Raw genomic sequence first — 26,057 nt, 5'->3', positions numbered from 1 at the left:
TGGTTTCTGTACGCTCCGAGCTGTATCTCTGGTCAGGTGCGTCTCCACCAAGGCAACAATGTGAGGATGATATGGCCTAATCTGCGAAAATACCTAGATTTTCTTCCGGGGGGTTTTAACCCCTTACCGACCGCCGATACGCCTTTTAACGGCGGTAATTAAGGGTACTTAAACCACAGCGCCGTTAATTCACGGCGCTGTGATTTAAGTGAATAGCGCCCCCAGTGTCGGATTTTCTCCGGGGTCTCGGCTGCCAGGGGTAGCCGAGACCCCAGAGAACATGAATCTGTCGGTTTTTACCGACCCCCGCTTTTGCGATCGCCGTTATTAACCCTATAACGGCGACCGCAAAAAAAAAAAAAAGCCGCGATTTTACATTTAATTTCTCTTTCCTCTGATGTGATCGCACATCAGAGGATAGAGAAATAGGGTCCCCGATCCCCCCGGTCCCCTCCCGGTACCTCTCCCTTGTCCTCCGTCCCCTCCCGGTGGTCCCGCGCCCGCCGGCGTCATCCGATGGGCGCCGCCATCTTGAAAATGGCGGGCGCATGCGCAGTGCGCCCGCCGGGAATCTGCTGGCTCCGGCTGGCAGATTCCATTCATTATTTTGATCACTATGATAAACGATCATAGTGATCAAAATAATAAAAATAGTACATAACCCCCCCGTTTATCACCCCCTTATATAGGCACACATAATGAAATAAAAAAAATATTTTTTTTTTCAGTTTTCCATAAGGGTTAGGGTTAGGCTAGGGTTAGGGTTAGGGTTAGGCTAGGGTTAGGGTTAGGCTAGGGTTAGGGTTAGGCTAGGGTTAGGGTTAGGCTAGGGTTAGGGTTAGGCTAGGGTTAGGGTTAGGCTAGGGTTAGGCTAGGGTTAGGGTTAGGCTAGGGTTAGGGTTAGGCTAGGGTTAGGGTTAGGCTAGGGTTAGGCTAGGGTTAGGCTAGGGTTAGGCTAGGGTTAGGGCTAGGCTAGGGTTAGGGTTGGGCTAGGGTTAGGGTTGGGCTAGGGTTGGGCTAGGGTTAGGGCTAGGGTTGGGCTAGGGTTGGGCTAGGGTTAGGGCGAACTAGGATTAGGGTTGGGATTAGGGTTAGGGGTGTGTTGGGGTTAGGGTTGGAGCAAGAATTGAGGGGTTTCCACTATTTACCAACTTTGGGGGTCTACAAATTGGGGTCTAAAAAAATCACTTTTGTGGAAATAAAAAAGACTTTTTATTTTCACGGCTCTGCGTTTATAAACTTCTGTGACGCGCTTGGGGGTTCAAAGTGCTCACCACACATCTAGATAAGTTCCTTAGGGGGTCTAATTTCCAAAATGGGGTCACTTGTGGGGGGTTTCCACTGTTTAGGCCCATCAGGGGCTCTGCAAACGCAACATGATGCCCGCAGACCATTCCATCAAAGTCTGCATTCCAAAATGGCACTCCTTCCCTTCCGAGCTCTCCCATGCGCCCAAACAGTGGTTCCCCCCCACATATGGGGTATCAGTGTACTCAGGACAAATCGCATAATAACTGTGGGGGTATGATTTCTCCTGTTACCCTTGTAAAAATAAAAATTTGGGCGCGAAAAGATCATTTTTGTGGAAAAAAAATGGATTTCTTATTTTCACGGCTCTACGTTATAAACTTCTGTGAAGCACTTGAAGGTTCAAAGTGCTCACCACACATCTAGATAAGCTCCTTCATGGGTCTAGTTTCCAAAATGGAGTCACTTGTTGGGAGTTTCCACTGTTTAGGCCCATCAGAGGCTCTGCAAACGCAACATGATGCCCGCAGACCATTCCATCAAAGTCTGCATTCCAAAATGGCACTCCTTCCCTTCCGAGCTCTCCCATGCGCCCAAACAGTGGTTCCTCCCCACATATGGGGTATCAGCGTACTCAGGACAAATCGCATAATAACTGTGGGGGTATGATTTCTCCTGTTACCCTTGTAAAAATAAAAATTTGGGGGTGAAAAGATCATTTTTGTGGAAAAAAAAATGGATTTCTTATTTTCACGGCTCTACGTTATAAACTTCTGTGAAGCACTTGAAGGTTCAAAGTGCTCACCACACATCTAGATAAGTTCCTTCATGGGTCTAGTTTCCAAAATGGAGTCACTTGTTGGGGGTTTCCACTGTTTAGGCCCATCAGGGGCTCTGCAAACGCAACATGATGCCCGCAGACCATTCCATCAAAGTCTGCATTCCAAAATGGCACTCCTTCCCTTCCAAGCTCTCCCATGCACCCAAACAGTGGTTCCTCCCCACATATGGGGTATCAGCGTACTCAGGACAAATCGCATAATAACTGTGGGGGTATGATTTCTCCTGTTACCCTTGTAAAAATAAAAATTTGGGGGCGAAAAGATCATTTTTGTGGAAAAAAAAAAGGATTTCTTATTTTCACGGCTCTACGTTATAAACTTCTGTGAAGCACTTGAAGGTTCAAAGTGCTCACCACACATCTAGATAAGTTCCTTAATGGGTCTAGTTTCCAAAATGGGGTCACTTGTTGGAGTTTTCCACTGTTTAGGCACATTAAGGGCTCTCCGAACGCAACATGGCATCTGATCTTAATTCCAGCCAATTCTGCGTTGAAAAAGTCAAACGGTGCTCCATCCCTTGCGAGCTCTGCCGTGTGCTGAAAAAGGGGTTTACCCCCACATATGGGGTATCGGCGTATTCAGGAGAAATTGTACAACAAATTTTGTGGTTGATTTTCTCTTTTAACACTTGTGAAAATAAAAAAAATTGGTTCTGAAGTAATTTTTTTCCCAAAAAAAGTTAAATGTTAATTTTTTCCATCCACATTGCTTTCGTTCCTGTGAAGCACTTAAAGGGTTAATAAACTTCTTGAATGTGGTTTTGAGCACCTTGAGGGGTCTAGTTTTTAGAATGGTGCCACTTTTGGGTATTTTCTGTCATGTACACCCCTCAAAATGACTTTAAATATGATGTGGTCCCTAAAAAAATGGCTTTGTAAATTTTGTTGTAAAAATGAGAAATCGCTGGTCAACTTTTAACCCTTATAACTTCCTAACAAAAAAAAATTTTGCATCCAAAATTGTGCTGATGTAAAGTAGACATGTGGGAAATGTTATTTATTAAGAAATTTATGTGACACATCTCTCTGATTTAAGGGCATAAAAATTTAAAGTTTTAAAATTGCAAAATTTTAACATTTTTTGCCATATTTCTGTTTTTTTCATAAATAAACACAAGACTTATCGAAGAAATTTTACCACTAACATGAAGTACAATATGTCACGAAAAAACATTCTCAGAATCAGCAGGATCCATTAAAGCGTTCCAGAGTTATAACCTCATAAAGGGACAGTGGTCAGAATTGTAAAAATTGGCCTGGTCATTAAGCTGCAAACTGGCTCTGTCGCTAAGGGGTTAATACCCCTCAAATTCCATGTCATGCATATTTCAGACCCCATGTTTTTCTCATCTGGATATGGTGCACATTATTGCTCGAGTAAAATTTAGAGAGATCACACAGAAAGCAAGATTGCCGTTGGCTGCGACTTCTACCTAAATAACAATTAAAAACTGTCGTGAAAGAAAAAACAGAATAAGAACCAAACAATATAGGAGCAAAATCCCACGCTCCTATCATAAAGCAAACAAGGGGATACCATCACTGAACTCAGTGTCCGATATTGTTGGTAAACTGGACGCCTGCCGAAAAAGCCCCAATTAAACCATTAGTAAAAGAATTCTGGTTAGCAGTAAGTACATTAGGATTCCTTTGCAGGGGATCCTTTATGGGACCGCAACCACTCAGCTGCCTCCGCTGGATCCGTAAAAAACACGGCGGAACCCTCGCAGACAACCCGGAGCCGAGCCGGATAGATCATTGAATACATAACGTTCTTCTTTCTGAGCCGCTTCTTGATTTCAATGAACTGTGCCAGCTGCTTCTGAAGTTACATAGAAAAATCCGGGAAGATCGAGATCATAGCATTGTTGAATTTAATGGGGCTTTTTTGCCATGCAAGACGCAGAATAGCATCTCTGTCCTTACTGTTGTGGAGATGTGCCATAAAAAGGTCTAGGTGGGGTACCCGGAGGAAGGGGTTTTGTAGGGACCCCGTGAGCCCTTTCCACGGCGAACATTGGAGAGAATTCATCCCCCAAAGAGCTTTAAGCCAGCCTTCCAAAAATTGCTCAGAATGCTGACCTTCCGAGCGTTCCAGCAGACCAATGACACGGATATTATTCTGTCGCATTCTATTCTCCAGGTCATCCGCTTTCTGTCTCCAAGTGTTCATAGAGCCTACCACTTTTGTTAGCTTGGCCTCCATAGGTGTGATGGTATCCTCTACCTGGGACACTCTTGTCTCCACTTCCGTAATGTGTCACCTCATGGCCTGCATATCTTGCCGAAGTCGCCCCACCTCATTGTATACATCCTCTATTTTCCCAGTCAGGGATGTCCTGGTTAAGGAGATGGCCTGCATCAACTGTTCGGACGCCTGTTTGAGGGTCAATTCTTCCTGCTCGCTCCCCTCCTCACCCCCAGAGGGACGGTTTTTACGCTGTGCTTGTGAAGGATTGTTTCTGAGGGACCGTGCTGTATCAGAGGGATCAGATCTGGCAAACTCTTAATTTTTTAGCTGCTCCTGACCCCTTAGATCGATTCATCATCAATAGCAATATGGCATAGGAAGATGACTAGAAGTATATACTCTGGGGACTTCCCACTCCAAATTATAAACACAGCAGGGCTATTATGTGATGATTATGTCCCAGGGATAGCTCAAAGCAGAGAGGCCACGTGAAATTGTGAAAATAATGCCTGGTGCTGAGTCAGTAGGATTTCTTGTGGCCAGGGGGGGTCCGCAGCGCCCACAGAGATAGCAGCAGGGGGGGTTCAGAGGCCCCCACAGTAATGGCCCCAGTGAGTGAAGTGATTTGTCCGCAAGGAAAGAGCGGGGCCCAATCTTCCAGAGCACTCAACGCGTGCCCCTCAAGTCCTCAGGATGTGAGTTCACTGCCCGGGTAGCGGTGCAGCGGTGGAGGCTGACGCCACAGCTCCCACTGGACAGAGCGCGCATCTAAGATGGCCGCCGCCTCATGCAGGCCCCGCCGCCCGCCCCGGCCTCCTCGGCCGTCAGCTCACCAGATCTGCTCTGCATCCTCGAGGGTCCAGGAGTGTCCCGGTATCCAGGGGGTCCCGATACTGCCAGGTATGCCACGGTAGCTAGGTTTAGCTGCAGGATAAATACTGGATTCTTGGGAGCTCTCCCAGCGTGCGTCTTCTCTCCTCAGCTACATAGCCACGCCCCCAGCTGAGCTTCACTTGTTGCTCTTAAAGAGAAAAGTAGTGCAACAACCATGATCCCATTGGTCACCGCTGCAACTGGGCCCAGCGGATCAAGGCCTCCCGAAGCCAGCAGAAACTTCAACTGGATGTGCGACCTCGGACACACATCCAGTTGAAGTGTATTACAGTGCACAGACACATCGGGTCCGCGCGCCATAATACACGCTGCTGACCAATCAGAGGCCAGCAGCTGATGTTGGTGCGAACATGACAAGGTGCATTGCAGTGACATCACACACTCCTCACAAGAGGATGGGTGCGGCGGGGAAGCAACGGAAAGGTGAATATTTATTTACTTACAAAAACAGTGGTCATCCTAGTACATGGATGATTATAGAGGTGAATTATACTTTATGGATGACTATGGGCTGTACATTATATTTTATGGAATACTATGGAGTGCATTATACTTTATGGATGACTATGGGATGTGCTTTAAACTCCAAGAATGACTATGGGATGTGCTTCATACACTATGGATGACTATGAGATGTGCATTATAACTTATGAATGACTATGGGGGTGATTTACACTTTATAGATGACTATGGCATGCATTATATCTTATGGATGACTATGTGCTTTGCATTATACTTTATGGATGACTATGGGGCTGCATTATACTATATGGAGGACTATGAAGAGTGCATTATACTTCTGCTATGGGGCCCTAAGACTTCTGTGTATGCCCCTGGTGAGTATAATGGTTTATGTTCTTCTATACATTAAAGAACCATGTCCACTATGCGTGCATAGTCACTTGCGGATCACTGACATGCGGCGTGTCTTTCAAGACTACAGCATGTTAATTTCTCTTGCGGAGCCGCTAGTCTCCGCAACAGAAATTTAGTCAATAGAATGTATTGAATGGTTCAGTGAACACATGAGTAATTTACATGCTTCCAACAGAAGGCATCACTTTGGACGCAGCAAACATATACTGCGCCCAAAGCACTGTTACTGATACTTAATGACTGTGGGAACGCAAGCCTCACAGAGATCCAACTTGGTGAAAATCCTGGAACCTCGAAGACGATCAAAGAGCTCTGAATTTAAGGGAAAAGGTTATCTGTTCTTTACCATTATTAGGTTCAGACCATGGTAGTCGATGCACGGGCGAAGAGACCCATCTTACTTCTTGACTAAGAAGAACCCAGCTCCAGCCAGGGAAGAGGACTTCTGGATAAACCCTCGATCCAACTTCTCCTTGATGTAATCGGACATGGCTTGAATCTCAGTGGGAAAAAGAGGGTAGATCCTACCTCGAGGCAGAGTAGATCCAGGGATTAGATCAATGGGGCAATCGTAAGGCCTGTGAGGAGGAAGTCTCGGCTTCCTTCTTGTCGAATACATATGGGAAGGACTAGCAAGCAGAAGGTATCCTGGGTAAAGCTGCAGGAAGCCACGGGGTAGAACCAGGCCATACTGGTTTGACGCAGTGATCATGACAGGACTGACCCCATCGAAGGACATCTCCAGACAGCCAATCCAGGACAGGTTCATGGAGGCGAAGCCATGGAAGACCTAGTAGAAAAGGTGGAGAAAGATTCGGTAACACATAGAAGGTCATTTTCTCCCTGTGGAGTGCTCCAATTTGAAGCTCCACCTCTTCGGTGATACGAAGAATGGCAACTTTTAGGGGTCTTCCGTCTACAGAGATGATGCGCCGGGACTGCTCCAGGGGACCTATTGGGATCCCGAACCATCTGGCCACAGCTTGCTGAATGAAATTTCCACCAGACCCAGAGTCCAGATAGGCTGTTTCGGAGAACCACACCTTTCCGATGATGACCTGTATGGATATAGTTAGTGGGGGAGAGGAATCATTCTTGCCTAGGGAGGCCTCTCTTACCTGTCCTAGGCGGAAGAGTTTTTCCGGCCTTTCAGTTCCACTGTGTTGACTGGGAGAAGAGCGTCCACCATATCGATGCGCATTCCTAACGAGCTTCTCCTCCTGTTGATTCCACTTCCTCTCTCTGGATCACTCCTGGAGACACAGGTCAATCCGAATGGAGAGAGATATGAAGTCATCCAGGGTCTCAGGTAGGTCCCTGACTGTCAATTCATCCTTGATTCTTCTGGATAATCCTCGCCGGAAGTCTCCAACCAGAGGCTCATTAGTCCACTGGAGCGCCGAATCCAAGGTGCGGAAATGGATGGCATACTGACCGACAGTGAGAGAGTCCTGTTGCAAATTGAGGAGAGACTCCATGGCAGATGTGGCACGACCAGGCTCATCAAATATCTTGTGGAAAGTGTCCATTAATTCCTGCAGATCAGACATGATGAGATTATTTAGCTCCATTAGCGGTTTGAACCAGCTAAAGCTTCTCCCTCTAGGTGAGACGCAAGTAAAGCCACCTTGGCCATGTCAGTCGGGTAATGCTGAGGCAATAAACGAAAATGCAGCAAACATTGGTTGAGAAATCCTCTGCACAACTTGGGGTCACCATTGTAACAAGGAGGCTTGCAGAGACGAGGACAGGGTCCTGTAGTGGGAACAACCGTCAGATGCTGTACCAGAGGCTGAAGAACTGGGGGGCAGCAACCAGCTGTACCTTAGTTAAACGGTCATTCACGGAGGTCATGTAGTCCAACAAGCGGGCCTGCGTCTTACGTTGGTGATTGAGTTCCTGATGGAGCTCTGCTAGCTGGGTTGCGTTGGTGGGCTCAGAAGCCAGTAGAGTAGACAGGCTGGTATTGAAGGCTTGCATGAAGGCCACTAGCTGATCCTGGCTCTGACGAAGCGTAGCCAGCTCTCTCTGGACTGAGAATTGGGTATCAGCGGAGTCCATGGCCTGGGCAAACTGTTACACCCAAAGGGCGTGCTGATGTATAGTGGACTCAGTAGACCACTGATGATGCAGTTGCAGCTGCATACCTGATACTGAAGAGACAGGAGAATGAGCTTCATAAAACCAAGGATATTTATTAAATAAACTTAAACGGTAAAAGGTGTCTGAGAGGAGGATCCTCTGGATCATGATACTGTACCGCATAGTAGAGCACTGGGCAAGGAATACCCCTATACAGGGATTCCCCTGTCACAACACCAGGAGGCCAAAATGCCGTGAATCCTTGACCAGAGGGGCAACCCGTACAGACCGGACGGAAGTGACTGTGGAATACTGGCTCTGTCAGTGGAGAGAATCCCAGAAGCTCCATATAATCCCAGAAAGGCTGATCCAGCTGAATTGTTATCCAGATGGTTCCGTGAGGAGAGGCTTGGTCCGCCTGGAGTGGGATCCAGAGTGTCCCGAGGGATCCAGGATAGGGAACTGCCAGCAGAGGATTCTACGGAGACAGAGGTATCAGTATAATGCACAGCAATAGTCTTCAGATTGCAGAGCACAGCAGAGTGTGGCCTGAGCAGGAGGCAACGATCCTAAAGAATGAACACACTGCCCAGGCACCTCCCTTAAGGGGAGGATGACTTTTATGTACAGAGCATCACAGTACAGACAGCCCTTATAGAGAACGGGTGCCCTGCTGCTTTAAGCATGTGCAGGAGGAGAGGCGCCCCTCCTAAGAGCATTTCCAGGAGACCTGCCAAGGGAATGAAGGTTCCTAGCAGAGAAAGGAGCCGTCCATCGCCTGGAGCCACGGACAGGGTAAGCAGTACCAGTGAAGCTGCGTGAGAGGCGCCGGGCTACCTGCAAATGAAGGACCGGGTCCGCGGCTGAGGGCATGACAATTTGACATAAATCCAGAGTATGACGTAATTTTTTTTAACAATATAGGATAAATGTTTCTCCAGTAGTACAACCCTCAAATCTAGTCCCACACATCTTACTTTGTATGCAGTATACGGAATGGTGTGTTTCGCAATTAAGAAATTGCTCTACCTTGCAGTCCACATCATGCAACACTCTCACTACTTTATTCTTTTCTGCCACAAAGCAAACACTACCTTTTATTTCCACAATTTGAGGATCATCCATGTGTTAGCTGAAATTTTTGTTATAAAGAGACTAGGTAATTATTAGTATGGAGATCTAAATAAAGAAGACTTTTTAACTTCATCATATTACTTGGTTGCACAGTGCTTCCAATTAATAGAACGATTATTAAAAAAAAAAAGCATTTTAAAGTGAACTGTATTTTAAACAAACTTTGCATAAATTAATAGTACAGCCACAAGTAAGACATTTTCTAATACGTCTCATCAGTGCAGTTTGCTTCTTTCTCCACTTGTGAGACACTTGTTAAAATGTAATTGAAGTTAAATAAAATGTATACAGCAAGCAACAATCTCTTACACTTTTCAATATTACATAACACTTAGGTTTATCTCTTTTTCTGTACGTTTAAAGGAACTTCAATACTATAAAATATTACTTAAAAAATTTACTTGCCCAGTCTCCGATATAAAGTCTGCGGATACTCAATGTGACTGCAGACTGTTGAATCATAATAGTGTGCCATGTGCCACACTGTCACAGTCACAATTCCGCCAGATTTTTTGGGCAGGTTGGCGGGAGCGTGACGGTATGTATGCAATTCAAATACTTGCGGTCACAGACTGACTAGACTCAAGATGGTTTCTATCAATTCTCTTCTATTTTCAGGTGAGAGAGGAACTAAGCACAGGTTTGCAGCCTCTGATTGTAAAAGAAAGACTGATCTCACTCACTAACAGCAAACAAATACTTCAAAATGTTTCATAAAAGTATAAATCTTTGAGTTAAAAAAAAAAAAGCCAAGCAGAGGAAATCTTGTCTGGAAATAGTTATCAACAGGCTACCATCTTAAGTGTATGGGCAGCTGTTTGGTTACCAACACTACATGTTTAATAGCAGATTAACCACATCCTGTTACCTCATTGGTTTTTCACATCCTAATGTACATGCCCATAACCATTAGACGCCTCTCACACAGCCAAACCAGATCTCACACTTTGCACTGACAAGGGGCAGTACCCCGAAACACAGTGTCTGCAAATTGAGATTTTGGTTCGGCTTTTATCCTAAGTCACGTGAAAAGGCTTGTTAAGGGTCAACATTGATTTTTACGATTGCTACTTCCAATAGGTGGCACTAGAGTTCTAGTTCTCTTTCTCTCTGAAGAGACAATTTGCACATTTCCCAGAGGAGCATTGCGGCTTTAAGTCTCCTCATCTCGGCATGTCAATTTCTGCAAAGAGAAACAATACTGTCAGGAACACTGCACTGAACTTGCTCACTGAGCCAGTGCGCATGTCCTGAGTAAAGCGAACTGTGCTCAAAGATACCTGTGGAGCGGGCAGCAGCCGAGTAGGTGCGTACTTCAGAACAGCAAGACCTGAAGCACGTGACTGCTAGGGGTGTGGCCTAAACTCCAGAGATCTAGGAGCTGCAAGAGAACTCCTAGCAGGGTAACTGCGAGACAAAGTTACCAAGGGGCATAGACAGGGAGGATAGCTGCAAGGTACAAGAGGGGAGAGCAAAGAGTAGTCAGATCACGGGCAATGAGTCATACACAGAGAGGGTAGCGCAGTACAGAATCAACAGGCAAACTCACAACGGGAAACAGAACCGGGTCAGAAACATATAAACAAGCTATAACAACGAACAGGCACACAGAGGTCAGCACACTCGGCCAAAAGCAAAAGTATAACTGGCAGGGATTGGAGCTTCCCAGAGGTTTAAGAAGCTCTCCCAGAACCAAAGAGAGGCCACAATCATTAACCCCAGGTCAAAACCTGCACTGAGCTCCAGACATTAACCCCTGACGTGCAGCTCAAAAACCTGCACTGGGATCATGACAGATACTTCTTGGATATCGGTCAGACGCCTTTCACACAGCTAGACCAGATCTCACACTTTACACTGACGAGGGGCAGTATCCCAAAACACAGTGTCTGCAAATTGAGATTTTGGTTTGGCTTTTATCCTAAGTCATGTGAAAAGGCTCGTTAAAGGGTCGACATTGACTTTTAGGATTGCTACTTCCAATAGGTGGCACTAGAGTTCTAGTTCTCTTTCTCTCTGAAGAGACAATTTGCATATCCATTAGGATGTGAAAAGTCAGTGTATCTCATCCACATCCACCCGCACCCCAGACTGATACTGCTGCTTACCAGCAATCAGGTCTCCATTCTATCAAATATAGCATAGGGAACTGTAAGTGTTAGCAGCAGTTCAATTAACTCCTCACATGGTATATGTAAGGAATGTGACAGAGGGAAATAGCACCTTCTGTTATCCTATCTGCAGATGGAACCACAGTGTATGTGGCTACCTGTCAGCATAACACGGACATTCTTCATAATACTCTGCACTACATTAGTAGTGCAAGGTTTTATCATTGTGAGCAAGGGATCATGTGCTAATGTTCCCATGTGAGATTAATATTGTAAAAAAATATATATATATACAGTGGGGCAAAAAAGTATTTAGTCAGTCAGCAATAGTGCAAGTTCCACCACTTAAAAAGATGAGAGGCGTCTGTAATTTACATCATAGGTAGACCTCAACTATGGGAGACAAACTGAGAAAAAAAAATCCAGAAAATCACATTGTCTGTTTTTTTTTCATTTTATTTGCATATTATGGTGGAAAATAAGTATTTGGTCAGAAACAAGCAATCAAGATTTCTGGCTCTCACAGACCTGTAACTTCTTCTTTAAGAGTCTCCTCTTTCCTCCACTCATTACCTGTAGTAATGGCACCTGTTTAAACTTGTTATCAGTATAAAAAGACACCTGTGCACACCCTCAAACAGTCTGACTCCAAACTCCACTATGGTGAAGACCAAAGAGCTGTCAAAGGACACCAGAAACAAAATTGTAGCCCTGCACCAGGCTGGGAAGACTGAATCTGCAATAGCCAACCAGCTTGGAGTGAAGAAATCAACTGTGGGAGCAATAATTAGAAAATGGAAGACATACAAGACCACTGATAATCTCCCTCGATCTGGTGCTCCACGCAAAATCCCACCCCGTGGGGTCAGAATGATCACAAGAACGATGAGCAAAAATCCCAGAACCACGCGGGGGGACCTAGTGAATGAACTGCAGAGAGCTGGGACCAATGTAACAAGGCCTACCATAAGTAACACACTACGCCACCATGGACTCAGATCCTGCAGTGCCAGACGTGTCCCACTGCTTAAGCCTGTACATGTCCGGGCCCGTCTGAAGTTTGCTAGAGAGCATTTGGATGATCCAGAGGAGTTTTGGGAGAATGTCCTATGGTCTGATGAAACCAAACTGGAACTGTTTGGTAGAAACACAACTTGTCGTGTTTGGAGGAAAAAGAATACTGAGTTGCATCCATCAAACACCATATCTACTGTAAAGCATGGTGGTGGAAACATCATGCTTTGGGGCTGTTTCTCTGCAAAGGGGCCAGGACGACTGATCCGGGTACATGAAAGAATGAATGGGGCCATGTATCGTGAGATTTTGAGTGCAAACCTCCTTCCATCAGCAAGGGCATTGAAGATGAAACGTGGCTGGGTCTTTCAACATGACAATGATCCAAAGCACACCGCCAGGGCAACGAAGGAGTGGCTTCGTAAGAAGCATTTCAAGGTCCTGGAGTGGCCTAGCCAGTCTCCAGATCTCAACCCTATAGAAAACCTTAGGAGGGAGTTGAAAGTCCGTGTTGCCAAGCGAAAAGCCAAAAACATCACTGCTCTAGAGGTGATCTGCATGGAGGAATGGGCCAACATACCAACAACAGTGTGTGGCAACCTTGTGAAGACTTACAGAAAACGTTTGACCTCTGTCATTGCCAACAAAGGATATATCACAAAGTATTGAGATGAAATTTTGTTTCTGACCAAATACTTATTTTCCACCATAATATGCAAATAAAATGAAAAAAAAACAGACAATGTGATTTTCTGGATTTTTTTTTCTCAGTTTGTCTCCCATAGTTGAGGTCTACCTATGATGTAAATTACAGACGCCTCTCATCTTTTTAAGTGGTGGAACTTGCACTATTGCTGACTGACTAAATACTTTTTTGCCCCACTGTATATATTTTAAAATGGAATCTGTCAGCAGATGTTTGCTATTTAATCCGAGAACAGCATTATATAGGGAGAGGCCCCTATTTCAGCAATGTGTCATACACTAAGCTGCTTGTAGTGATTTAAAAAAAAAAAAAAAAAAAAAAAGTGTTTTCATCAGCAGAAAATTATTACTAGAGGACTAGTTGTCTCATGCAATCTAGTCTTCCTGATCTGTGTGTGCAATCTAGTCTTCCTGCTCTGTGTTGATTTGTAGCTTTCTGCCAATGTACAATGTAGACACAGTTAATCAGGGGAGTGGGTTACAGCTCCGCATTCAAAGCATTGCTAAATCTGCAGCAGAGAAAATCGTGATTTTACCAAAACTATAGCAAGCAGCCTAGTATGTTACATATTGCTGGACAGGGTCTCTGTCTCTACATCATGCTGCTCTCAGATTACATAGCAAAAACCTGCTGTCAAACTCCCGTTAAGTATTAAAAAAAAAATATACAAAATAAAGTAATTTAACCAGATAACCGAATAAACAAATGTCCCCCAAATAAGGAAAATAAAAATATATCATGGTTATCCTATAGCATGAATGATACAAAACAAAAATAAAGATACAAAAAAAGTTATGACAGAATAACCAGTCTGGTTCATCTTGCCTTATATAAAAAGAAATAAAAAATTATGAAAAATTTGTATGTATGGTTTCAATAAAGACTACATACAGGTTGCTGCGCAAAAACAAGCCCTTGTAGAGCTCTTTAGTTAGAACAGTAAAAAACTTACAGCTTTCAAAATATGATGAAACAAAAAAAAGAATAAAGATTTTTACTTATAAAAATGGGATTTTATTGCGCAAAAGTAGTAAAGCATAAAAATGGTCATAAATTGGGTAAAACTATAATTGCATTGATCAATACCATAAAACTATATCATTATTTTTCCTGCATGGGAAGAAAAAAAAAGCAAAAATATCAAAAATGGTAAGAGTAACAACTACAGCTTGTATAAAGAAAAAACATTAGACTTGGAACACTCAGGAAACGGCGATACAAAAATAATTTTTTTCTAAGCAGTATTCTAGGAGTAATAAAACAATATAAATGTGGTACTTGCAGAGTACAGTATTGCCATAATCGTGCTGACCCAGAGTACAGTGAACAGTTTATTTGTACAACAAATGAAAGCGTAAAATTTCAAATGGAAAAAATTGGTACCTTTTCTTTCCATTTTTTAGCATAAACAGTTAATAAAAAAGCATAGCATTAGGTTGTAGATACCCCCAAAATGGTGCAAATGACAAATACAACTCATCCCACTAAAAAAAAAAAGGTTATGGCTCCTTGAATGTAAATGAAGAAATGCAAGATTAAAAAAATACCGTATATTATAAATATCCTTATATTTTGTCAGAAATGGATTTACCGTAGCTTTGCCTGCTTTAGGCTGGTTTCACATTTGCGTTTTTTTTCGCGGTAATTTAGCGCTAAATAGCGCATGCGTTTTTTTCCTATACTTTGCATGGGATGCGCTTATGTGCGCATACACATGCGTTTGTACGCGTTTTACCGCGCATGCGTTTTTTTGCGGTATGCGCTCGGGCGCACAAAATGCAACTTGTTGCATTTTTTGTGCGTCCGATTTGCCTCAAAAAAACGCATGCGCGCGCAATGCGTTTTTTTACAGCAAGACACCCATTATAAGTCTATGGTGAGCATATGTGCGCATTGGCATGCTTATGTATGCGTTTTTTTGCACATGCGTTTTTTTTTTTACCATTAGTTTAGACAATGGAATTTAGGGGTTTGGGTAAAGTTAGGGTTAGTTAAGGGGGTTTAGGGTTAGGGTTAGGGTCAGGGTTAGGGTTAGGGTCAGGGTTAGGGTTAAGTATGGTTTGGTTAAGGGTTAGGGTCAGGGTTAGGGTTAGGGTCAGGGTTAGGGTTAAGTATGGTTTGGTTAAGGGTTAGGGTCAGGGTTAGGGTTAGGGTCAGGGTTAGGGTCAGGGTTAGGGTTAAGTATGGTTTGGTTAAGGGTTAGGGTCAGGGTTAGGGTTAGGGTCAGGGTTAGGGTCAGGGTTAGGGTTAAGTATGGTTTGGTTAAGGGTTAGGGTCAGGGTTAGGGTTAAGTATGGTTTGGTTAAGGGTTAGGGTCAGGGTTAGGGTTAGGGTCAGGGTTAGGGTTAAGTATGGTTTGGTTAAGGGTTAGGGTCAGGGTTAGGGTTAGGGTCAGGGTTAGGGTTAAGTATGGTTTGGTTAAGGGTTAGGGTCAGGGTTAGGGTCAGGGTTAGGGTTAAGTATGGTTTGGTTAAGGGTTAGGGTCAGGGTTAGGGTTAGGGTCAGGGTTAAGTATGGTTTGGTTAAGGGTTAGGGTCAGGGTTAGGGTTAGGGTTAAGTATGGTTTGGTTAAGGGTTAGGGTCAGGGTTAGGGTTAGGGTCAAGTATGGTTTGGTTAAGGGTTAGGGTCAGGGTTAGGGTCAGGGTTAGGGTTAAGTATGGTTTGGTTAAGGGTTAGGGTCAGGGTTAGGGTCAGGGTTAGGGTTAAGTATGGTTTGGTTAAGGGTTAGGGTCAGGGTTAGGGTTAGGGTCAGGGTTAGGGTCAGGGTTAGGGTTAGGGTCAGTAAAGTCATGGTTTGGGTTAGTGTGAGTGGCCACCTAATGTTGGAAAAAAACGCAAACGCGGTAAAAACGCACTAAAAACGCATACAAACGCTTAAAAACGCTGCGTTTTTTTCATGCATGCTCATAAAAATGCTTGAAAAAAACGCAGCAGTTGTATGCTTTTGTATGCGTTTTTCAATGCGTTTTTTTGCGGGAAAAACGCGCTGCAAAAAAAAGCAAGTGTGAAACAGGCCTAATAGTGATCTTATTCGTTATTTTTTATTATTATGAACTTTTTGTCAGGATAGACTAGATTTAAATTAGATTAGCTATACATTATACCATAACACCTTAGTTAGTGTATATAACTAAACATAAGAAAAAATATTTGCCCCCCCCACACTCCACAAAACTAAGCTCCTCCCCTATACACGGTTTTTAGTGGTGTTCTTCTCTTTTCGCTGCAGAATGGATGACAAACATAAAGATAATCTGTCCAGTAACTGGAGAATTCCTCCAGTTATTGTTGGTTTTCATTTGAGAACTACCTTTTTGAGCCCCTAGTTTTTAAGTAGGTGTAATTGACCCCAATAGCCAAGAGTTAGCACTGTCCTAATAAGGTTTAATCATTTAAATGATCTTGTCCTTAAAACAAGTTCTCCTTGATATTTCATCCTTAATTTTGATAGATTTAGAGCTTTAGCGTTCTTATAGATTTAAAAAAAATAAACAGCTATACAGTAGATGCTATATCTTATCACTGTATATGATATCGTACTTCGTGTATTTTATAGTCACATAAAGCCATGTTTAAAGCAGAAATCATATACATTTATGTTAATTTTATTTACCTATTTTGACTCTTCCTCTCTCAGGACCTTCCCCCATTACCAGGATATTTGCTGGTTTCTGCAAAACATAATATTTAATTAAATCTTGTTTTATACCTTTTTATCTTAAATCCAAAATGGGAGGAAAGATGTTATTTTCTTTTTATATCATATTTAATAGGTTAATTTAATGATCAAGAAATTAAGTTAGGAGGTTGCAATTGCGGAATGAACATTTCCCCTATTTCCATCTGCTTACAAATAGATATGTAACCCTATTTTAAAGAACAAAGTCAAAGATAATCAAATCTTACATATTACCAATGTCACAAAATGAAATGCCTTTTGTCTTGGTGGCAGTAAATTTGCTTGTGTAGAATTTTGTCAAATAAACCATAATTAGAATTTGAAAACACTGGCTTTTATGTTTGGCTTAAGTGTATTAAGGACTGGCTAAATATTTCAAATCCTGAGGTCAACATGTGATATGCTTACAATGAACATCAGAGCAATTTATCACTGGCAATGTGCAGTAACCAGGGCCGGACTGGCCATCTGGCAATTCTGGCAAATGCCAGAAGGGAATGTCTGGTCATGGGCTGCCTTGTCTGCTACGTTGTTAACAGAATTGGTGTTCTCAAGACACCTATACTGTTAAGAGTAGGCTACGGGTATCATTGGACATATTGGTCTTGTAGAAAAATCTACCTTTCCTCCATCCAGGGTAATATTAGTAATATATCCCATCTAGTTCATGGGGATGAGGACAACATGCGCCTGTGTAATTGAATTCCAGCCCCAGTCCGTACCTGGTAGTAACCAATGAACTTGCACCAGAAGTGTTGCACTCAATAGTCCAGTATTATCACAGTCAGACGGGTCCATGTCCCATACAGTAGACATATTTTGGAAATAACACTTGCAGGATCTCCTTTAGCCTTATCAGCAAAGTGTCTGGGCACAAGACCCATCGTACATTACACAATTTTGCAGCAGTATGTAACAAGGCCATTACTGTATACAACAAACTATGTGTTTTAAAAGACTCGTCTAACACATAACGTACAGTATATATTGGCGATGGCATTAGCTGTGTATAACAAGTGAGAAGATCTTTTGAAATTTTGAATTTCCAGTGACTCTGGAGTTGGACAACAACTCTGGTCACAGAAACTTTGCTCTGAGGGGAACCGCTGATCTGTGATGACCATCACTGTACAAGGAATGATAATCCAAAAGATGTCATTGCAACAGGGCATTATGGGGGAAACCCGAGCGACAACGCAAAATGTCATTAGCCCTTTCTCCGATACTTCAGCAGTGTGAGAAAAGATGCCGGGCAAGGTTTTTTTTGCAAATCGAATCTCAAAGTTCAAATTTGTGTTTAATTGCAAATTTCAGGATATTCAACTGAAACTCAAAGGTCTGAGAATCAATCCGCTCATCTCTAGTGTATAATAATGGGAATGATATTAAAGAATTAGAGCGTGGCAGAAAAGCCACAATTTCTGATTTAACCCTTTTACCCCCAAGGGTGGTTTGCATGTTAATGACCAGGCCAATTTTTACAATTCTGACCACTGTCCCTTTATGAGATAATAACATTGGAACGCTTCCATGGATCCTGGTGATTCTGACATTGTTTTCTCGTAACATATTGTACTTCATGATAGTGGTAAAATTTCTTTGATTTTCCAACTTTGCATTTTCATGCCCTTAAAACAGAGAAATATGTCACACAAAATAGTTAAGAAATAACATTTCCCACATGTTTACTTTACATCAGCACAATTTTGGAACCAAATTTTTTTTTGGTTAGGAAGTTATAAGGGTTAAAAGTTGACCAGCGATTTTTCATTTTTACAACACCATTTCTTTTTTAGGGACCACATCACATTTGAAGCCACTTTGACGAGTCTATATGATAGAAAATACCCAAAAGTGACACCATTCTAAAAACTGCACCCCTGAAGGTGCTCAAAACCACATTCAAGAAGTTTATTAACCCTTTAGGTGCTTCACAGGAATTTTTGGAATGTTTAAAAAAATGAACATTTAACTTTTTTTCACAAAAATTTTACTTCAGATCCAATTTGTTTTATTTTACCAAGAGTAACATCAGAAATTGGACCCCAAAAGTTGTTGTACAATTTGTCCTGAGTACGTTGATACCCCATATATGCAGGTAAACCACTGTTTGGGCGCATGGCAGAGCTCAGAAGGGAAGGAGTGCTGTTTGACTTTTCAATGCAAAATTGGCTGGAATTGAGATCAGAAGCCATGTAGCATTTGGAGAGCCCCTTGTGTGCCTAAACAGTGGAAACCCTCCACAAGTGACACCATTTTGTAAAGTAGACCCCATAAGGAACTTATGTAGATGTGTGGTGAGCAATTTGAACCCCAAAGTGTGTCACAGAAGTTTATAAAAATAAAAAGTCTTATTTTTTTCACAAGAATGATCTTTTCGCCCCCAATTTTTTATTTTCCCAAGGTTAACAGGCGAAAGTGGACCACAAAAGTTGTGTAATTTGTCCTGAGTATGCTGATACCCCATATGTGGGGGTAAACCACTGTTTGGGCACATGCCAGAGCTGGGAAGGGAAGGAGCACCGTTTGACTTTTTCAAAGCAGAATTAGCTGGAATTGAGATCAGATGCATGTCACGTATGGAGAGCCCCTGATGTGCCTAAACAGTGGAAACCTTCCAATTCTAACCCCAACACACCCCTAACCCTAATCCCAACTCTAACCCTAACTTTAGCCCCAACCCTAACTTTAGCCCCAACCCTAACCCTAATGGGAAAATGGAAATAAAAATATTTTTTTTATTTTATTATTTTTCCCTAACTAAGAGGGTGATAAAAGGGGGTTTTATTTACTATTTATTTTTATATATGGGTTTTTATGTTTGGCAGCTGTCACACACTAAAAGACGCTTTTTATTGCAAAAAATAGTTTTTGCATTACCACATTTTGAAAGCTGTAATTTCTCCATATTTTGGCCCACAGAGTCATGTGATGTCTTGTTTTTTGTGGAACGAGTTACCGTTTTTATTGGTACCATTTCCGCACACATGACAATTTTTGATCGCTTTTTATTCAGATTTTCAGGAGGCAGAATGAACAAAAACCAGCAATTCATGAATTTCTTTTGTTGGGGGGCGTTTATACCATTCCGTGTGAGGTAAAATTGATAACTAGTTTTATTCTTCAGGTCAGTACGATGACAGCGATACCTCCCTTTTTTTATGTTTTGGCACTTTTGTACAATAAAAACTATTTTATAGAAAAAATAATTATTTTGCATCGCTTTATTCTGAGAGCTATAACTATTTTATTTTTCTGGTGATAGAGCTATATGGCGGCTTGTTTTTTGCGGGACAAGATGACGTTTTCAGTGGTACCACATTTATTTATATCCGTCTTTTTGATCGCGTGTTATTCCACTTTTTGTTCGGCAGTATGATAAAGCATTGTTTTTATGCTTTTTTTACGGTGTTCACTAATGGGATTAATTAGTGGGACAGTTTTATAGGTCGGGTTGTTACGGACACGGCGATACTAAATATGTGTACTTTTATTGTTTAGATTTTTTCTATTTAAGTATTGATTTAATGATAGAATAAATATGGATTTTTTATTATTTTTTATTTTTTTTAATATTTTTACAATTATTTTTTTTTTTTTTAATTTCATTCTTACTTTTACACTGTGTCCCATTATGGGACACTCATTTTGTGCAGGCTGATCGCTTCTATAACATGCAGATCTGCATGCTATAGAAGCTGTCAGCGCTGCACTTTGTGCACACTGACCTCAGAGGAGACTTCCTGACATGCAGCTATCGACCTCCCTCTCTTTCATCTTCCAGCAGGTACCATATAACTTGATATACTGTGGCAAAATATCAATACCCTACACCAGTTAGATGCTATTCTTTTGAAATACACCACGTGGTCACCATTGATTTAAGGTGACATTATATGCACAGGCATTTTATATATACTCTTTTAGCAAAACCTTTGATACATACATACCTGTTTGTTTGCGTGAGTCCATACTTATCTGCACAAATCGTAATTTTTTTATTTATTGGCAGCATAGCATATATGCACTTTTATAATTGTTTATTTTTTATATTGTAATTCTCCTTGCTGCTATTGTATTATATAAACATCTCATTTTTAGCTTGTTCCTTTTGTATTGCGTCCTTCTCTCCCGAGTATTTGTTTCCACCTGCACCTTATTTTAATCTATCCTTGTAGTTAATAAAATAAAATATTCTTTCCATACAATTTGGGTTTTCAATTCGAGTTTTTCCTTCTCTGTTTTTGAGTTAAATAAGTACAGCAAACGGACGCAATTTGTAAGATGTACAGATTTTACACAGACTCATAGACTTGCATTTTGCCCTTGTCATCCATGCTGTAGGTAAAAAACAGAGATATCTCTGTGTGGTTTGCACCTGTACATGTGTGCAGCACCATAGGTCATAATGGATACCTGTGGTGTACATGAAAAATAAAGTGTGAAAGGGGCCTTTCACTGGTTTTCCAAAAACAAGATTTTCAAAATATAAAGAATTGCAATTGTTCCTAATTTTATACATAAAGCAGGCAGCCTTGCTACACAATTAGTTGATATTTTAACTAACTTTTTTTTTACCTGTCCGCTCCCTGTAGCTCTCCTTTGTTGATATGTGACTTGTTAAAAGGAACCCAGGAGGAATTCAACATTGCGTTGAAAACAAAAATTCGTTCAAACAAAACTTTCTAGTCATTATAATCAATATACACTCCACAATGAAGAAAATCAACTCTGAATTTTTGTGCCGCTATATCACGATTATAAGCAGTGTATCAAGCTCATTCTTATGGCACTAAGTAGGGAAAATGCAGAGGATTGTTGCACTGGTCTTGGTCCATTCTCAATGACAGACAGTCAAAGCTGACTTTCACAGCCAAAAATATATCTATTTGCAGCCAGTAAGATATGCTAGAACTTATTCTTTACTTCAGTCGTGAACAGAAGTTTTGAGACTGAAACTAAGTTTAGTTTTCACAAAGCCTGATGCTTCAGTGTTCTTCAGATGTTTCTATGGTTACTGAAGTATAGTTATAAGCATTTCAGAAGGATTTAAACTTTTATTGGACAATATATCCAGTTTATGCAAAGACTCAGTATTTGCAGTGATAACCCTTTTTTATCAAGACTTCTGCAATTCGACCTAGTATACTAGGTATCAGTTTCTGGCCCAAAGCCTAATTCATGGCAATCTATTCTTGCCTAATCAGTGCTTGGAGATTACAAAAATTTCTGTGTTTTTGTTTGTCCATCTGTTTTTCAGGATTGACCATATTTTCTTAAAGAGGTGGTCCTCTACAATGTATAACGCACCCATCGATTTAAACATTTTAAATACCATATTTTTGGAACTATAGTCACAGCCGATGGCTTCCTGCAGCTGTCGGGCGTTCACGTGTGCAGGCTACTAAAGGCAATAAATATTCACTGCTTTCCACGCCCATGGGCATGGAATGGAGTGAATATTCATTACTCTTTAGTAGCTGCACACGATAAAGCCCGACAGCTGTGGCTGACACTGTGCTCACTAGTAAAGAGCAATGAATACTCACTGCTCTTCACACACACAGTCCCAGTGAGGAGAGCAGTGAGTATTCTGGCAGCTGTCCTCGGCTTGTAAGCAGCATATGATGTCACTGCCATGCGCTGCTTACAAGCATAAAGCAGCTGATGGCATCGGAACAAGACGCTGAGAGGGAGTGCAGGAAGGTAAGTATAATTCTTTTTTTAATGTTTTTCTGATGGGGGCCATGCAAACAGGACAGAGATGGGGGCCCTGCACACCAGGATAAAGATGGGGCCATGCATACCAGGTCGGAGATGGAGGCCCTGCATACCAGGATGGGGATGAGGGCCAATCATATGATAAGGATGGGGCCATGCATACCAGGATGGGGAAAGGGGACAATCATACCAGGATAAGGATGGGGTCATGCATACCAGGACGGAGATTGGGTCCCTGCATATCAGAATAGGGATGAGGGGGCCATGCATACCAGTATGGGGGCCAGTCATACCAGATAAAGATGGGAAGGGGGACAATCATACCAGGATAAGGATGGGGTCATGCATACCAGGACGGAGACTGGGTCCCTGCATATCAGGATAGGGATGAGGGGGCCATGCATACCAGGATGGGGGCCAGTCATACCAGATAAAGATGGGGCCATGCATACCAGGATAGGGATGAGTGGGTCATGCACACCAAGGTGAGGGGGCCTTGCATACCAGGAGAGGGATGAGGGTGCCATGCGTACTAGGGTAGGGATGGGGGGGCCATGCATACCAGAATAGGGATGAGGGGACCATGTATACCAGGATGGGGATGAGAGGGCCATGCATAGCAGGATGGGGATCAGGGGGCTGTGCATATCAAGATGGGGATGATGGGGCAGTACAGGAGAACTGAGAACATTTTTGGCCTCAATTTTTTTTCTAATTTCCTCCTTTAACCCCTTTACCCCCAAGGATGGTTTGCATGTTCATGACCGAGCCAATTTTTACAATTCTGACCACTGTCCCTTTATGAGGTTATAACTCTGAAACGCTTCAATGGATCTAGGCGATTCTGAGAATATTTTCTTGTGACATATTGTACTTCACTTTAGTGGTAAAATTTTTCGCTATAACTTGCGTTTATTTATGAAAAAAAACAGAAATATGGCGAAAATTTGGAATTTTCAAACTTTGAATTTTTATGTCCTTAAAACAGAGAGATATGTGACACAAAATAGTTACTAAATAACATTTTCCACATGTCTACTTTACATCAGCACAAATTGGGAAACGACATTTTTTTGTTAGGAAGTTATAAGGGTTAAAATTTGACCAGCGATTTCTCATTTTTACAACAAAACTTACAAAACCATTTTTTTAGGGACCACCTCACATTTGAAGTCACCTTGAGGGGTCTTTATGGCAGAAAATACCCAAAAGTGACACCATTCTAAAAACTGCACCCCTGAAGCTACTCAAAACTACATTCAAGAAGATTATTAACCCTTCAGGTGCTTCACAGGAGCAGAAGCAACGTGGAAGGAAAAAATGGACATTTAACTTTTTAGTCACAAAAATGATATTTTAGCAACAATTTTTTTATTTTCCCAAGGATAACAGGAGAAATTGGACCCGAAAAGTTGTTGTCAAATTTGTCCTGAGTACGCTGATACCAAATATGTGGGGGGGAAACCAGTGTTTGGGCACATGGCAGGGCTCAGAAGGGAAGGAGCCCCGTTTGACTTTTTCAACCTAAAATTGGCTGGAATTGAGATCGGAAGCCATGTCGCGTTTGACGAGCGTCTGATGTGCCTAAACAGTGGAAACCCCCTACAAGTGACCCAATTTTGGTAACTAGACCCCCTAAGGAACTTATCTAGATGTGTGGTGAGCACTTTGAACCCCCAAAGGCTTCACAGAAGTTTATAACGCCCGGGCGTGAAAATAAAAAATCATATTTTTTCCACAAACATGATAATTTAGTCCCCAATATTTTGTTTTCCCAAGGGTAACAGGAGAAATTGGACCCCAAACATTGTTGTCCAATTTGTCCTGAGTACGCTGATACCCAATATGTGGGGGCGAACCACTGTTTGGGCACATGGCAGGGATCAGAAGAGAAGGAGCCCCGTTTGACTTTTTCAACCTAAAATTGGATGGAATTGAGATCGGACGCCATGTCGCGTTTGACGAGCGTCTGATGTGCCTAAACAGTGGAAACCCCCCACAAGTGACCCCATTTTGGAAACTAGACCCCTTAAGGAACTTATCTAGATGTGTGGTGAGCACTTTGAACCCCCAAGTGTTTCACTAAAGATTATAATGCCCGGGCGTGAAAATATAAAATCCTGTTTTGTTCCCACATAAATGATCATTTAGTCCCCAATTTGTCGTGATCCCAGTGCAGGTTTTTGAGCTGCATGTCAGGGGTTAATGTCTGGAGCTCAGAGCAGGTTTTGACCTGCACACCTGGGGTTGATGATTGTGGCCTCTTTCTGGTTCTGGGAGAGCGTCTTAAACCCCTGGGAAGCTCCAATCCCTGCCAGTTATACTTTTGCCTTTCTCCGAGTGTGCTGACCTCTGTGTGCCTGTTCGTTGTTATAGCTTGTTTATATGTTTCTGTCCCGGTTCTGTTTCCCGTTGTGAGTCTGCCTTTTGATTCTGTACTGTGCTATCCTCTCTGTGTATGACTCATTGCCTGTGATCTGACTACTCTCTGCTCGCCCCTCTTGTACCTTGCAGCTATCTCTGTGTATGACTCATTGGCTACGTCCTGATTATCCTCCCTGTCTATGCCCCTTGGTAACTTTGTCTCACAGTTACCCTGCTAGGAGTTCTCTTGCAGCTCCTAGCTCTCTGGAGTTTAGGCCACGCCCCTAGCAGTCACGTGCTTCAGGTCCTGCGGCTCTGAAGTACGCATGTACTCGGCTGCTGCCCGCTCCACGGGTATCTTTGAGCACAGTTCGCTTTACTCAGGACACGCGCACTGGCTCAGTGAGCAAGTTCAGTGCTGTGTTTCTGACACAATTTTTAATTTTCCCAAGAGTAACAGGAGAAATTGGACCCCAAAAGTCGTTGTCCAATTTGTCCTGAGTACGCTAATACCCCACATGTGGGAGAAAACTACTGTTTGGGCACACGTCAGGGCTCGAAAGGGATGTAATGACGTTTTGGAAAGCAGACTTTGATGGAATGGTCTGCGGGCATCATGTTCCATTTGCAGAGCCCTTGATGTTCCTAAACAGTAGACACCCCCAACATAAGTGACCCCATTTTGGAAACTAGACCCCCTAAGGAACTTATCTAGATGTGTGGTGAGCACTTTGAACCCCCAAGTGTTTCACTAAAGATTATAATGCCCGGGCGTGAAAATATAAAATCCTGTTTTGTTCCCACATAAATGATCATTTAGTCCCCAATTTTTAATTTTCCCAAGAGTAACAGGAGAAATTGGACCCCAAAAGTCATTGTCCAATTTGTCCTGAGTACTCTGGTACCCCAGATGTGGGAAAAAACTATTTAGGCACACGTCGGGGCTCGAAAGGGAAGTAGTGTCGTTTTGGAATGCAGACTTTGATTGTCTGCTGGCGTCATATTCCGTTTGCAAAGCCCCTGAAGTGCCTAAACAGGAAAAAAACCACATGTGACATCATTTTGGATACTAGACCCCCAAAGAACAAATCTAGATGTGCCCCCAACTAACCTAATGTAAATTAGTAGTGCATGGAGGTGTGGTACAATTTGAAGCAATCCTTCATACACAGGCCAGGTTTTTCGGGGCAGGTGT

The 26,057-nt window shown here is 42.5% G+C and overlaps 1 protein-coding gene across 1 annotated transcript in view; it reads right to left on the bottom strand.

Moving 5' to 3' along the window:
* Nucleotides 1–26,057, bottom strand: part of CDK19 (cyclin dependent kinase 19) — a 394,114-nt gene that overhangs the window by 157,516 nt on the left and 210,541 nt on the right. The window contains exon 5 of the mRNA XM_073576006.1: nucleotides 16,712–16,769. Coding sequence (XP_073432107.1) covers nucleotides 16,712–16,769 — 58 coding nt within the window. The remainder of the gene's footprint in view (nucleotides 1–16,711; nucleotides 16,770–26,057) is intronic.

This window comes from Dendrobates tinctorius, unplaced genomic scaffold (genome assembly GCF_039654945.1).
Source record: "Dendrobates tinctorius isolate UK_male_01 unplaced genomic scaffold, ASM3965494v1 ptg000046l, whole genome shotgun sequence".
Classification (NCBI taxonomy): domain Eukaryota; kingdom Metazoa; phylum Chordata; class Amphibia; order Anura; family Dendrobatidae; genus Dendrobates; species Dendrobates tinctorius.
Note: the sequence above shows the minus strand (reverse complement) of the source record. Positions and strands in the feature narration are given on the sequence as shown.